At 44.0% G+C, this 15,750-nt stretch overlaps 1 protein-coding gene across 1 annotated transcript in view; it reads left to right on the top strand.

Moving 5' to 3' along the window:
• MYLK4 (myosin light chain kinase family member 4) overlaps nucleotides 1–15,750 on the top strand; it is an 84,399-nt gene that overhangs the window by 57,123 nt on the left and 11,526 nt on the right. The window contains exons 2-8 of the mRNA XM_025383797.1: nucleotides 849–924; nucleotides 5,066–5,171; nucleotides 8,762–8,855; nucleotides 8,933–9,042; nucleotides 11,092–11,233; nucleotides 13,978–14,048; nucleotides 14,856–14,984. Coding sequence (XP_025239582.1) covers nucleotides 849–924; nucleotides 5,066–5,171; nucleotides 8,762–8,855; nucleotides 8,933–9,042; nucleotides 11,092–11,233; nucleotides 13,978–14,048; nucleotides 14,856–14,984 — 728 coding nt within the window. The remainder of the gene's footprint in view (nucleotides 1–848; nucleotides 925–5,065; nucleotides 5,172–8,761; nucleotides 8,856–8,932; nucleotides 9,043–11,091; nucleotides 11,234–13,977; nucleotides 14,049–14,855; nucleotides 14,985–15,750) is intronic.

The raw sequence follows: 15,750 nt of genomic DNA, 5'->3' as shown, positions 1-15,750 counted from the left end.
TTTCATGCTTGCAAATCAGCTGAAGGCAAATTATGTTGTGTTTCAAAGGGGAAATAAATACTTTTTTTGGACATCCACACAATGTCATTAATTTATAATGCATAACTTTAGGAGTTGTGATAATTTGGGTGGATTGGGTTAATGTTTCCCTTTTTTATGGGGTACATTAGCTAACAGTTTGCTCAACTAATTCAGAGACTCCAGGACTGTGAGAAGAATGTTTATCCTCTTAGGAAAAAGGCCATCTGTTCTAAGCACTGTAAAGGTTCCATTTATAAAGCTGACTTTCATCTCCTACTCTCTGGTTTACAGAGCCCATTCACATGTATCCTCTCATTTCTATTTGATTTATATGTAAACCATATCAAGACAATTTAAACAGAAGTCAAGGGTGATGTACACATTATTATATCCTTTCATCTATTCATGAAGATGGGCTTTTTCCCATAATGACAGTTTTACAGAATTTCTTTGAAAATAGTGAGTTCATTTCAGATACTGTAGTCTATATGGCTTTCATTAATTCAGACAGTTCTGCCCTCTACATTACTATTAATTTTACTGTTTTTTTTTTCTATGTTTGAATCGTATAATATAGTAGTTTTCACTCTGGGGTGATGGGTGATTTTGCTCCCCATTTATGGATCTCTGGAGACCTTTTTGGTCATCACAACTGGGAGGGAGGGTGCTACTGGCATCTGGTGGATAGAGGCCAGCGATGCTGCTATCCTGTAATGCTCATGACATTCCCCACCACACAGAATCATCCAGTGCAAGTGTCAGGAGTGCTGAGGTTGAAAAGCCCAGATGTGATATGTAACTTCAGTTACTCAATTGTGCCTCCACAGGCGAAGGAGGTGTGGTCAAACGCCGACCTGACGGAAAGGATGCCTGTCAAAAGCAAAAGGACATCAGCCCTTGCAGGTAACATCTTTAGAAAACTAGATAGTTATGAATAAAGAAAGTCCTGTTATAAAAGTCCTGTTGTTATTCAGAGGAAGTTGCACATTCAGAAAGCCCTGTGTAGGAAGAAGTGATGTTTGTATTTTTTAAAAAAATACTCCCCCCCCCCCCCCTTTTTTTTGCTTGTCTTTGGGTCTTACTACTTACAAACAAGAAAATCTTTTGGAACCCACTTGGTCATATTTCCTTCCACTCTGCTTTTAAAAGCTTATATCTGCTGATAAAAAGAAACCTGGATAAAGATGCCATTATAGAAAGCCAAAATTATACTGATCACCTACATTCTCCATTAAAATATTTTGTGTCCTATGGTGGCTTCTAGAGAGATCTACCCAGAAGAATCAGCTCTCCTCTGAGAAAGAAAACGTTAATAAACTCAACAAGAAAAATGCTGAGAAGACCAATGCCTCTCTAGTTCATAGAAGTCTTGCCATATTTCATACAAAAAGACAAGACAAAGTAGAAGATTTTGCTCCAAGAAATTCTATAGATCCAAGAGAATATAGATGGAACAGACATTTCAAGCACAGAGAGCCTGAATAGACGGAAAGTGATAGTGCTGTGAATGAAAAACAAGCTACTGTGGATAAAAACGGACACCCAGTGTTCGAAGAAGAGAAAACAGGTTTAATTATAAGGAAGTTGCTAGTGGAAGAGAAGCTGAGAAGAAAAGAGAACTGGCAACTGTACATGAGACAGTGCTGGACCAATGTCCAAATAAAAATCAATACATGTATCAGACTAATGATGACCAATTTCCTGAAAGGTAGGGTTACAGCATTGCATATCCACAGCAATGCTTTCTGTAGATCTATGTGCCATTGCAGTTTAAGGCCTTATTAAAAGGATAAATGAAGAGAGTTTTGAAGCGATGATTTATAACTCAGTTTTCCAGCTTACATGAATTTTTCATGGCCACATTTTCTTGCCATTGTTTTTTCTTCTTGCCTGTGATATTTTCAGGCATTTTATTATTTTCTATGTTTTCTACCAACTGGTAGACAAAGATGATGATTAATAGTGCCCACAGGAATCGGTATTTTTTAAAGATCAAGTAAAATATTTTTATTTTTAGCAATACAGAACATATCCTTCCTAAGGACAAGAGTTAAATAATGACTAGATTTATCTGTAATTTAAAAACCTAAATCTGAGAAAGCTTACCTACTCCATTATAAATAATAATTTTCCCAAATATAGTGAGGATGAAATATAGTGAGGATGAGGTAAGATGTAGATTATTGAATGACTTTCTTTCTCAACTACACAGTTTCACATGTAGATTAAGGTAATATTGTAGCCAATTAAAATGAACTACTCAAAGTTATGAGTAATCACATATCACAGTATCTATTTGGAACCAAAAGTATCAAAACACTTGTGTGGTCTTTTTTAGGGATTTAAAACATAATTCTTACTTCATTTTTTAATAATGTATCTGAAACCTCATCTTGGAGAAATTTAATTTTCCAAGAATTAAGCGTAAATACTAATGATTGCTAAGAAAGAAACTTTATCACTGCCAGATGTGTTCAGTAAGGTCGAGAGCTGCTGAGAAATGGAAATTAGGTCAATTCTTCCACTGATAATTGTTGAGTCTTACTGCCGTTAAGATTCAGCGAGATTGGCCAGGCGCGGTGGCTCACGCCTGTAATCCCAGTACTTTGGGAGGCCGAGACGGGCGGATCATGAGGTCAGGAGATCGAGACCATCCTGGCTAACACAGTGAAACCTCGTCTCTCCTAAAAATACACAAAAGTAGCTGGCGTACAAAAAATTAGCCGGGCGAGGTGGCGGCGCCTGTAGTCCCAGCTACTTGGGAGGCTGAGGCAGGAGAATGGCGTGAACCCGGGAGGTGGAGCTTGCAGTGAGCTGAGATCCGGCCACTGCACTCCAGCCTGGGCGACAGAGCGAGACTCCGTCTCAAAAAAAAAAAAAAAAAAAAAAGATTCAGAGAGATTATTGCTTCTTTTATCATGCTATAATTTAATAATTTCTCTCTTCTCTAAGGAAAGGAAATGAAAAAATGAAGATCAGATTAGTTAGGTATTCACAGAATGACGGCTTTTGTTAAGCGCCAGTGGAATAACTTGGGGTCACGGTTTGGCCAGTGGAGACATTCCCTGGGACCCCGCTTATCTACACCCGTAGACTCGATGGGGGGCATGCTGCTCCATTTCCTCTCCAAGCACCGAAATGGTCCCCTCTGTCACGGAGCTCACGTCCTCCTCACCAAAACACTGTTTTTTGTGTTTTTTCTGAGACAGAGTCTCGCTCTGTCGCCCAGGCTGGAGAGCGGTGGCGCCATCTTGGCTCGCTGCAAGCTCCGCCTCCCGGGTTCCCGCCCTTCTCCTGCCTCAGCCTCCCGAGTATCTGGAATTACAGGCGCCGCCACCACGCCCGGCTCATTTTTTGTATTTTTAGTAGAGACAGGATTTCACCGTGTTCGCCAGGATGGTCTCGATCTCCTGACCTCGTGATCCGCCCGCCTCGGCCTCCCAAAGTGCTGGGATTACAGGCTTGAGCCACCGCGCCCGGCACCAAAACACTGTTTTAAGAAAAGTCTTCGTTCTAAGAATTTTCACCATCTGACTATGTTCTTCTTGGAACTTTGAGAGCTGCAACTGGACTTGACTTTCCGGGAGTGTCAGCAGCAGAGGGGCCATTTCTACCCCCACGAATCCCGGGAGGTTCCGCAGCAGGATCCGTGTTCTGGAATGCCGACCGCAGTGCCCGGGCAGCAGTCAGCGTAGAGTGGCAGAGGGCGCCTGGCCAACGAGGGCAGCGAAAGCGCAGGGTAGACGCAGTGGGCACGGGGGAGAACCCACGTGTCAGAAGACACAAGCAAGCGGAGGCGCTCCCAGGGCCGCCTCGGGAGCCCGCGGGGATGAAGACCTGAGGGCAAGATGGCGCCACCCGTTTGGGTAGGAAGTGGCTTTTGTACGGGCCTTTTAAGGCTCTTTAACCTTTTCCGGCAAGCACTGCAGACTAAATTTCATTTAGTCTAACAGCCCGCAGGAGATAGAACGCCATTTCGATGCCGCTTGTGTATTTAACTCCCTCTTTTTATTAAACTGAAACAGTGAATGTTACCAAGACGCTTCTCGCGTGACTTCAGTTTTCAGCATATTTACGCGATGAGAGGTGATGTCCATATCAAATCAGATTCCCAGAGATTTATATTCTGAATTTTAAAAAAATATTAACACTTGGCAGAGTGTCTGGAATAAGGTCAAGAAACGTTTGTTAAATAAATATAGATTTTTTGGAAAGCAAAACTGTTACTTACCTCCCTTTGTATTCTCATTGTATGCATGCAGTAGCTGCTTAATAAATGAATTAGCAGAGAATGAGCAGGTTCACGGCAAGCCAATTTTAACAGCAGTAGTCATGGAAAGGTAAAAGAATACTGGGAGGAATATCCCTGAGCAATTCTGTATGTTAGAGCTGTTGCTGATGTGGACGAGCGTTTAAACACTTAAGGTGGAAGGGGAGAAAGTGGAAGAAATTTGATCACTGTTGAATACACACTTACCTGGTTTTATTGGGTGTTTTATTTCCAGCCAGCCAGGAAAAATTCATCTTTGTGCCTTAAATGTGTCTTAAATAAAGTCCAAGACATTTTGGAAAGTAATATATAATATCAAGCATTTCAATAACATGAAGAAATGTTTCATTTTTCTTTTTTCTCTCTGCTTTAATTAAAGTAATGGATTATATCAGTAATGCATTTAAAAATGGATCAAACAATTTCTCACGTTTGAATTTGAATGGTCTCAGGCTTGGAAGTATTACCTGTTTGGACTGTGTTGGGTTGGAAATTTTCAACTATTTTAACATTTCCAAAAGTGATCTTGAAGATGGTATGGACAACCATTGAGCCGCCCTGACACTGTTTCTCAGAGGTGTCAGGATCACCTTTATGAGTCACAGCTCATAATCTCAAGTGGAAATTTATATCCCTGGATCATTAGGAATCAAACAGATGGCTTCTTGTATTTTATTATTAAATGAGCACATTTTTACTATGAGGCCCAGGCTTGGTGCCTTGATGAGGTCAGGCTGCTTGACAGATGGCCCTTCTGTTTCTCTCACCTTCTAGTTGACATCCCGGCTCCTCCTGCCCCATTTGATCATCGTATTGTGACAGCCAAGCAAGGAGCGGTCAACAGCTTCTATACTGTGAGCAAGACAGAAATCCTAGGAGGGTGAGTCATGCTGAATATTATTAGCATTCTCTCAACAAAAGAGGAGAGTGTGCAAAGACACGGGGCCAGATGACTTCGTAAATGTCTGCCTGTCTTGACCTGAGAACTAGAAACGTTAGAAACAAACATTTTAAGAAACCGTATCCATTTCTGAAAATTGTCACTGATGCCAGAAAGGTTAATGTGGTGACTAAACTCCACGTTTATTATCTGCTTTACTTCCCATGTTGTAATGTCTAAAAGAAAGAAAAACCCATTGTGAGTCACCAGAAGGTTGACCAGCTGTCCAAAGCCATAGTGCAGCCTCCAGGAGACAGAACATAGAAATGAGTCAACAGTGTGTAGTTCTTGTGGCCTGTATTAGGTCTTTCTGTCATTGCTGCTGGTTTTTCATTTATGTTGTTACTATATTACTATTATCCATTTCTTTTTTTTTTTTTTTTTTTTGAGATGGAGTCTCGCTGTGTTGCCCAGGCTGGAGTGCAGTGGCCAGATCTCAGCTCACTGCAAGCTCCACCTCCCCAGTTTATGCCATTCTCCTGCCTCAGCCTCCGGAGTAGCTGGGACTACAGGCGCCCACCACCTCGCCCGGCTAGTTTTTTGTATTTTTTAGTACAGACGGGGTTTCACCGTGTTAGCCAGGATGGTCTCAACCTCCTGATCTTGTGATCCGCCCGCCTTGGCCTCCCAAAGTGCTGGGATTACAGGCGTGAGCCACTGCGCCCGGCCACTATTATCCATTTCAATTGATTACTTTGCTCAGCAAATAACTTATTTTAGGGACATTTAAATGCACACTCTCCCTAAAGAAGGAAGATTAAAGGCCGGGCGTGGTGAGTCATGCCTGTAATCCTAGCATTTTGGGAAACCGAGGCGGGCAGATCACTTGAGGTCAGGAGTTCGAGACCATCCTGGTCAACATGGTGAAACCCCGTCTCTATTAAAAATACAAAAATTAGCTGAGTGTGGTGGCACATGCCTGTAACCCCAGCTACTCAGGAGGCTGAGGCAGGAAAATCGCTTGAACCAGGGAGTCGGAGGTTGCAGTGAGCTGAGATCAGGCCCCTGCACTCCAGCCTGGTGATGGAGTGAGACTCTGTCTCAAAAAAAAAAAAAAAAAAAGAAAGAAAAAAAGCCAGAAAGAAAATTAAAGTCCATCAGGGACCAGCTTCATGCTGGGGGTGGTGAGAGGGTGTTCTTTCTTTCTTCTACTTCTTTCACAACCCCCCTATGATATCTTGTAACTCAAAGTCTAAATTACAACGTTTGCTGCCATCAGCATGTCTGTGTAAAATAGGAAGAGGAAGGCAGAACATCTGCACGTATGCATACAAAATGTACTCACCAACACAAAGAAAGCATGCATTGCTACTGCAGCTCAGGCTTCTGCAAGTGGTCTTCAGGGAGTCATTGATATTCGTGAAGTCCCTTCTTCCTCTTCCCACTCTGTATTTCTTTGCCCTCCGCCGAATGGAACCACCTGGACTTTGCTTTCCTCATCTGGCTGATCTCATAGAATGCCCCATGAGACTGCGGGGAAGGGCTGAGGGAGAGACAGGAATTCCACAGCATGAACTGGTGCCATGGAAGCCTGAGGTATTTGGGTCTTCAGGGACATCAGTGGCAAGCAAGCAAGTATTTCTCTAACCGAGAATAGTTATTTGCAGAAGAAGTTTTGAAAGAATTCCCAGGATTTGTGCTGTTTTTCTGGTCAAGGTTTGTCAATTGCTCCTTCGAAACTTCCTTTCTGTCTGTTTGGGCACCATGGGATCTTCTCTTTGGTACTGCAGTCTAGACCAGCTGCCCGTCAGCGCTTGTTATGGGCTTCACCAAAATTGGCAGCCATAATTCACTCAGCAAATAAGTTAGAGGAGCATGATCAAATGTGCGTGGATGCCTTCAAAATGCAGACATCACCAAGTGCTGCACCTCCTTTTTAGTGGTAGGAGGTTCAAGATGCAGCAATTTATCTTTTACTTTTGGCAGAAATATTGCAACATGCCAAGGATCACTGGATCCCAAAACACCTGCCCACAGGGGCAGGCCCCTGAATTTTCCTGGGGGTTCATCTCCTGCCCTGTGACCTCGACGGTATCTGTCATCCCTGCTTGGCATGTTCAATGAGCATAAGGTTATCACTGTGTTGAACCAGCATGAATCCTGGGAGTTGGCCTCAACCTTCAGGGCCCTTGCAGAATAAATCGGGGAAAGAGTCAGAGGGTTGAAGGAGCTGGAAAGTCAGACAGTGATGGGCACCACTGCTGGCTCAGGAGGTTCTGGGGCCATTGCTAGTGAAGGGAAAACCAAAACAAAACATTTTCATAACAGCCGCTTAAGAGGTGGCTGGGCCTGTGTCCATGTATTCCCATAGAGACTCCATCTGGAACAGAGGTTGGAATTGAAGTCACCCCGTGGCTATGTTTATGGTAATCCTGTGTCATTCTCCAAGATCCATCTGCCTCTGTGCTGAGTGTGCAGCCTCAGGATGGGATGTGGCGGCCGTCAGTGCTCCTGCATCTGTCCAGCGTTGCCATGACTTTCATTGTTGAAGTCCTCTGCCTTGTCATAGGGCTTGCCTCGGGTTCACTGTGTTGCTAGGGAAGCTGTTCCTCACTCCCGACTGTGACATCCAGCATTGCAGAGCAGGGACACGTGTTCTAGCTTATTTTACTAAATAAGAAATCAAAGTAAGCAAATTAGATTTAAAACTGCTCACAACTGTGCACATCTGTATGTGATTATGTAGGTAAGAAGCTGTCTTACGATTATATTCAAGCTCATAGGTGACTGGGCAATACGCAGTCTTGACTAGATGGATATATATGCAGTACTGTTACATATGCAGTTTTCAAAAATAATTTTATATATCTGAAGGTGGGCTCTCTTGTTCATATGCTGACAAAGCCCAGCTTTTAACATTCGTATGTATTTAGAAAGGTTCTGCATTGTCTGTAAAAGTGGTTCTCAAATGTTAGGGTGCATATGAATCACCCAAGAAATGTGCTGAAATGTAGACTCTGGGGCCTACCCCTGGATTCCTGCCTCAGGAGGTCTGGGGTAGGGCCCAGAATCCTGGATTCTTTTTTTTTTTTTTTTGAGATGGAGTCTTGCACTGTCACCTGGGCTGGAGTGCAATGGCGCGATCTCCGCTCACTGCAACTTCCGCCTTCTGGGTTCACGTAATTCTCCTGCCTCAACCTCCCAAGTAGCTGGGATTACAGGCGTGTGCCACCACATCTGGCTAATTTTTTGTATTTTTAGTAGAGACGGGGTTTCATTATGTTGACCAGGCTGGTCTCGAACTCCTAACCGCGTGATCCTCCTGCCTCTGCCTCCCAAAGTGCTGGGATTACAGGTGTGAGCCACCGCACCCGGCTGAAACCTGCTTTCTTTACAGCTCCCCGGTGATTCTGATGCAAGCGACCCACAGACCACACCTTGACAAATACCGTTCTAGAAGCTTATGGAAAGAACTCCTCATAGGGCTGCTCATCCAGACTTAGCAGGAGAAATACTGGGGCCACTGTGTGCTGTCTACGTGGCAGCTGACCACAGGGCCTCATGCTACGCCGCTTCCTCTTTTTTGGCAGAGGGCGTTTCGGCCAAGTTCACAAGTGTGAGGAGACGGCCACAGGTCTGAAGCTGGCAGCCAAAATCATCAAGACCAGAGGCATGAAGGACAAGGTACAGCCTGTGGGAGGTGGTCCCCTCTCTCCCTGCCCTGTCTTGGCCACACTAATGCACTGTTTCCTGCTTCTCAGGAGGAGGTGAAGAACGAGATCAGCGTCATGAACCAGCTGGACCATGCGAACCTCATCCAGCTGTACGATGCCTTTGAGTCTAAGGACGACATTGTCCTGGTCATGGAGTAGTGCGTATCCCCTCTGCCCCTCCCTGACCCACTCATGACCATGACTGTGCGTCAGTAGCTCTGTCCTGCTGCAGCGGGGCCAGAACCAAGCTTGTCCCCGCAGACTCTGATTCGCGTGGATCACACAATCTCATCAGTTCTCGAAGGGAAACGACTTGGGATTACGCGTCTCCATACGGGATTTTATTGATAAGAAGTAGCGGGACCAAGCAGATCTAGCTTTGTATCTAAGCTGTTTGTCAAAAATCAAGCTTAAATACTAGCCAGAGCAACCTGGAGGAAAGTGGTTTTAGAGCTATATCTTACTTTCACCGTATTCACATGTCAAAAACGGTTGATGATTCGGGCTAAGAAGCTTCCATTTAAACTCACCTTTATAAAAACATAAGGACTGGTTAGTTAGAAACCGAGTACAGTCATTACTTGGAATCTGAGAGGGTCCCAGGATCCCCGCAAATACCAAAACCAGAGGACACTCAAGTTCCTGATATAAAATGGTGTAGTCTTTTGCATATAACCTATGCCCATCCCCCCGACTACTTTAAATAATCTCTAGACTACTTATAATACTTGATAAACTGTAAATGCCACGTATACAGTTGTTATACTGTATTTTAAAAAATTTTGTATTATTTTTGTTGTTGTATTGTCAATGTTTATTGTTTTTTGGTCAAACATTTTTATCTGCGATTGTTTGAACATGTGGAAACAGAATCCACGAATAGGGAGGGCCGACTGCAATTCCAACACTGAATCGATATTGTGATTCCGTTTTGTTTTTCATTCTGCAATCAGGCATTTTGAATAAAAAGTATAGGTTCATGGTCCTCTCTTATCCACACTTTCACTTTCTATGGTCTCAGTTACCCTAGGCTCCAAAATATTAAGTGGAAAATTCCAGAAGTAAACAATCAACAGGTTTTAAATTGCACACTGTTCTGAGTAGCCTGATGAAATCTCCCACCATCCCGCTCGGTCCCACCCAGGACGTGAATCATCCCTTTGTCCAGCGTCTCCACCACTCCCTGCGGTTAGTCACTTAGTAGCCGACTGGGTCATCAGATCGACTGTGGAGGCATCGCAGTGCTTGTGTTCATGGAACTCTCATTTTACTTCACAATGGTCCCAAAACACAAGAATAGTGCAGCTGGCATATTGTCATCATTGTTCTATTTTACCCTTAGTTATCGTTGTTAATCCCTTACTGTGCTTAATTTATGAATTAAACTGTATCAGAGTTATATATCTATAGAAAATAACATAGTATATACAGGGTTCAGTACTATCCACAGTTTCAGGCATCCATGAAGGGTCTTGGAAGGTGTCCCGGAGGATGAGGGAAATTACTGTGTCTAGCACCAGCCACACAGAAGCACTGGAGAGTTAGAACGCTGAGACCCTGACTCAGGGCTTGGAGTTCCCCTCCCAGAGGTCTTAGGGTCCTCTTTCTCTTCAGCATCTTTAGAACATGATACATGTGGGCTCACCCCAGAGCTGAAGACACTGGATAAAGGGGCTTTGAGGGCAGGTGCGGTGGCTCATGCCTGTAATCCCAGCACTTTGGGAGGCCAAGACTGGTGGGTCACTTGAGGTCAGGAGTTCGAAACCAGCCTGACCAACACGGAGAAACCCCATCTCTACTAAAAATACAAAAATTAGCTGGGCCTGGTGGCGTGTGCCTCTAATCCCAGCTACTTGGGAGACTGAGGCATGAGAATCGCTTGAATCTGGGAGGCGGAGCTTGCAGTGAGCCGAGATCCCGCCACTGCACTCCAGCCTGAGTGACAGAGACTCCGTCTCAAAAAAAAACACACACACACAAAAGATGGAGGGTTGGCTTGAGGATTTCCATTTGTGAGATTGAAGGTATATAAAATACAGGCCTTCAAGGTAAGAATCATCTAAGTAAGACAGCAAAGAAGGCAGAGAAATGACTGCACATACACCTTTCAGAAGAGGTAGCAGAACTTGCACGCCAAGTCACTACAAGAAAAGCATGTGGTGGTTAGGAAATCAGGACTGAGGGTTTCGCTCCTGTTCCCTGTGCAGCGTGGACGGTGGGGAGCTGTTTGACCGCATCATCGATGAGAATGACAATCTGACGGAACTTGATACCATCCTGTTCATGAAGCAGATATGTGAGGGCATAAGGCACATGCACCAGATGTACATTCTCCACTTGGACCTGAAGGTAAGGTGTTTTGTGTCCTGTGAGATTTTGTATCCTTTCCACCCCTTGCTCAGTGAGTGGGCCCTGTCTGCTATTCTGTGCCAGCTGGGGAAACTGGTACAGTCACTTCAGAAATGAATAAGCATCTGAATTGTTACCCTCATCTCCTTCTTCTCAGCTTCTGTCACTCCCTAGTATTTGCATGTTCCATCTTCAGGGGCTAATATTCAGATTCTTGTAATTTGCCTGCGTTAAGGAAATCTATATGGCAATGGTTTCCCTGAAAGTTTAGAATTAAAACAGTCACCACCACCACCAGCACGGCAGCGGTAGCCGTGTGGTATCCCTCTTGTCAGGACAAGTAGGTGAGAGGATTTTAGCTAACTCAGAATTCCCTAAGTAGCAGCCAACCTTTCCAGGTCTCCAAGAATCGCTGGCAGCTCCTCGAGTCACTCAGGAAGCTCCGGACTTTGGGACTTGTTTTCTGTGGGTTTGCTGCCCCATGGAATAGAATCCTATGGAGAAGGGAGCAGAAGGCAGTTGGAAGGACGGGGCCGAAGTGCTAAGGAGCAGACAGGGTGGGGTGGGCACCCCCCTGCCAATGGTGGAAAGCACACAGAAGCCAAGCCGCCTTTCTTTCTCCTATTGATCGCCCCTTCCCTCTTTACCGCTCTCATTATGTCTCACTATGAAATTCCTAGAATCGGACTGTACATAGTCTTAGTTACAACCAATGAAAGACCTAGGCCCAATAACCCTGATCAAGTCCCACGTTGGGACTAAGTATCATAAAGTACATCTTGTGTGGCTTGGTCATTTTCTCATTTCCCTGTTTGCACAGCATGACAGTAAGGTAAAATATATATTCTATATAACATCCCATCTATTGCATGTCACCAGGGATTGCATAGCGAAATAAATTTAGCCTCCTTAAATAGGTTTCCGTGGGCCTCTCTTCCTATAACTTGGCTTCCCTCACTGTCTGGATTTATGTGCCTTGCCTTTCCCATTCACTTTTGAGCAGGAGGAGAGCAGGAGGAAGTGGTTCATAAAATGACAAAGTCAGAGGTTAAAAATCATTAGCAAAAGCCTGGCTATGAGCTGGGTTTGATAATACATGCTTTCACGGAGCATTTTCATTGACTGTAGATATTCTGCAGATATCCCTAACGGGATTTGATTGGCAACTGGAACTAAGAGCAAACCTATTGTAAGTCAAATGACTCCATCTGGGGCTTCGTAACATTGATTGAGGACCTGCAGCGGGCAATTTTAGTTATGGCTTGGATGCAAAGATCATAAAAAAGGTGACAGCTGGATGGGTCATTAAGGAGCTGCTTTTCTGAAAGATCCTTGGAAGGAAAAGGGCCAAAAATATTAAGAATGATTGTCACTATGTGGGGGGAGATTGTAGGTGACTTACAAACAGTCTGTTTCATATTTTTCTGTTTTGCAAATTTTATCCAATGAACATTCTTTAATTTTATCATCATAAAAAGGCTAACTTTTTGAAATGCCCTCAAAACGGTATCTCCATATCCTGCAAACTTTTTGATGCCGCAGTACTCCTTCACAATTGGACAGCTTTATACATGATCAATCAGTTATTTAAGCACGAAACCAAATGTTTCACATAACACCCCTTCTCTATAATGACTTTGACTTACAAACATCTGTTTTAGAGATATTTTAGAAAAGGCCTTCCAAAGATATTCTACCCAACCAAATGTACTATTGAATATTGATAAGGAGACGCTGTGTCATTTCATAATGTGTCTCTGAATTTCTGATCTCATTGGAACCTCTTCTCCATCCGGACAGGTTGGGGAGGGGGAGCCTGCTCCCACTAAAGGCTGAGGAATGGGATCCTGGGCATTCGCCTTCTGGGCTGGTGCCCTCCAGCTCATAAAGAGTTGGGACTGAGGGTTCTTAACTCTTTGAAAACTTTTTTTCTCTTTTATAAATGGTCTTGACTTTAAATCAAATCACTTACTTTCCCCAGACCTCCGTTTTTCGACCCCAATAAACATCAGGTGCAGTGGTCGGACATTCTGTGAGCACTGAGGCTGCGCTACAACCTACTTGTCTCCCCTACACCCCAAGGCTGTCAGGTTAGCAGGCTAAGGCCTTACCAGGGCCTAGCTCCAAGGGAACACTTAGTCAGGGGATTTAGGCATTGAGACCAAACTCAGCAAAACCTCAGAACTGCCGAGACCGAAGAATGACTGGAGAGAAAAGCCCTCGTCTCCCGTGCGACTTTCCCGTAAGCGCTGAGCAAAGGGAAGCTCTGGAGGCCGGAACGTTCACAGTACAGTGCACGTTCAGTGTGGCTGTTTAAATGGAGCAGGTCAGTTCTCTTGGAACTCATAAATCTTGGGAAAACTGTTTCTCCAAGAAGGGGAAATTCATACTCAATAATTTAGAGGGGCAGATGTCGGGTCTGAGCGGGCCTCCACAGTGCATTTGGGAAGGACTGAAGCAGCCTCCTCTTCTTGCTCCCCTCAAGGCCTCTGCCTGAACTCAGGCATCAGGGTGAACGGTGAAGCCGTGGAGAGGACTGGGTAATGCAGGGTTGGCAGGATACCCGCAACCTCATCCACCACATAATTAAAGGAGAAAGTGCCCACACGGACAAGCCCGCCCCCCCGAAGTGAGAGGCCTGATACGTTTTTTCTGAGCGTCGTTGTATTTTTAGTTGTGGTTCAAGGACAATTTGAGTGAATGATGGTTGTTTTCATTGCTAATGTGTCTCTTTCTCCTGGCAGCCTGAGAATATCCTGTGTGTGAATCGGGATGCTAAGCAAATAAAAATTATTGATTTTGGATTGGCCAGAAGGTATGTCTATTTGGACGTAGGTGTACGAACGGAGGTAGGGGACATGATGGGTGCCCTTTCTTTGCAAACATATATCTGATCTGCTCCTTGGTTTCATGATCTCATTTATAATTAATTCAACAGAAATTATTATGTTTGGCCTTAACTTGCTAAATTTGAGACTTGAGTGTTTAGAAGTTTCTATAATGCATGCAGTAAAAAGTATAAAAAATTAAAACCTAATGCAGTGAAGTTTATTAAATTAGAAGCCATTAATTTAGCATTTGCAAGTGTTTGTCCTCATCTTTCATATTTGTTCCATCTGTACAGAGAAGATTTACTTTAAAAATATTAACGTAAGCAAGATTGCAAAGGGTTCTGGCACATGTAAGATTCCTCAGGGAACGAAGAGTTTACGTGGACAATTCAGCACATCGACGATGTGTATAAAATGGATGTTGTAAATTATTGCAGTACTCTGTTTATTCATTAATACAGGCTTACTCCAGTCATCCCCGTGTCAATGACTGCATCAGGTTTCCTCTTGTCATCTTCTATAATTCAGATGTTCTAATTATTCACAGCGGCTTCTCCCACAACTGGTTCAACCTATTAAGGTTTCCCAGTATGAATTTTGACTTTTAAATTTTCTGGGACCGCTGCACAAGTTTTTGACACTCTTTCTTCGTTGTTTGGGTTCCTTTAATGTTTGTTTAGTTGAAGTTTGCTGTAGGGCTGAAGTTATTTTGTCTCATAGACTGCATCATTTCAGTGTTCATGATTTTTGATCGACACTTCCATCCTCCCACTTTGTCTCTTAAATCGCAGATACAAACCCAGAGAGAAGCTGAAGGTGAACTTTGGAACCCCAGAATTTCTAGCCCCTGAAGTTGTTAACTATGACTTTGTTTCCTTTCCAACCGACATGTGGAGTGTGGGGGTCATCGCCTATATGCTGTGAGTAGCTCTCCCCATCTCTGACCCTTCTCCATCTCCATGCTTATTTTCTGAGGTTTTGCCATTTTAAATAAAAGCCCCAATTGAGGTCCGTAAAAAATAAATAGCACTGTCCCATCCTCAGTTGCTTTCTAGGTTCTGTTGAATCCTGTGGGTGAAAGGACTGAATTCTTTCCCTGTACATCATTTGGAAAAGTAAATGTGTGTCCTCTTCATTAACCACTGTAACTCCTAGGACACAACCTAAAAACCAAAAAATAATTTAAAGAGCTCACATGGCCCGGCGCGGTGGCTCATGCCTGTAATCCCAGCACTTTGGGAGGCTGAAGCGGGCAGATCACGAGGTCAAGAGATCGAGACCATCTTTGCCAACATGGTGAAACCCCGTCTCTACTAAAAATACAAAAATTAGCCAGGTTTGGTGGTGTGTGCCTCTAATCTTAGCTACTCGGGAGGCTGAGGCAGGAGAATCACGTGAACCCGGGAGGCGGAGGTTACAGTGAGCCAAGATCACGCCATTGCACTCCAGCCTGGGGGACAGAGCGAGACTGCGTCTCAAAAAAAAAAAAAAAAAAAAAGCTCATATCCTGATCTGCTAAGTGACTCAGGCTAGCCCCACCCCTCAGAGATGACCTGCCTGGCGTTTGCCATCTGAGCATGTAGTAGCACTTTGCGAACTGTAAAGTGATTTAAAAAGGAAGCTGATATTCATATTCATATTCTGTTGCTGCTGCCTTTATTGCCACAGTTGTTTAATTAGGAGTTG

Source organism: Theropithecus gelada, chromosome 4 (genome assembly GCF_003255815.1).
Source record: "Theropithecus gelada isolate Dixy chromosome 4, Tgel_1.0, whole genome shotgun sequence".
Lineage (NCBI taxonomy): Eukaryota > Metazoa > Chordata > Mammalia > Primates > Cercopithecidae > Theropithecus > Theropithecus gelada.
The sequence above is the reverse complement of the archived record's forward strand: the minus strand, read 5'-3'. Positions and strand labels throughout refer to the sequence as shown.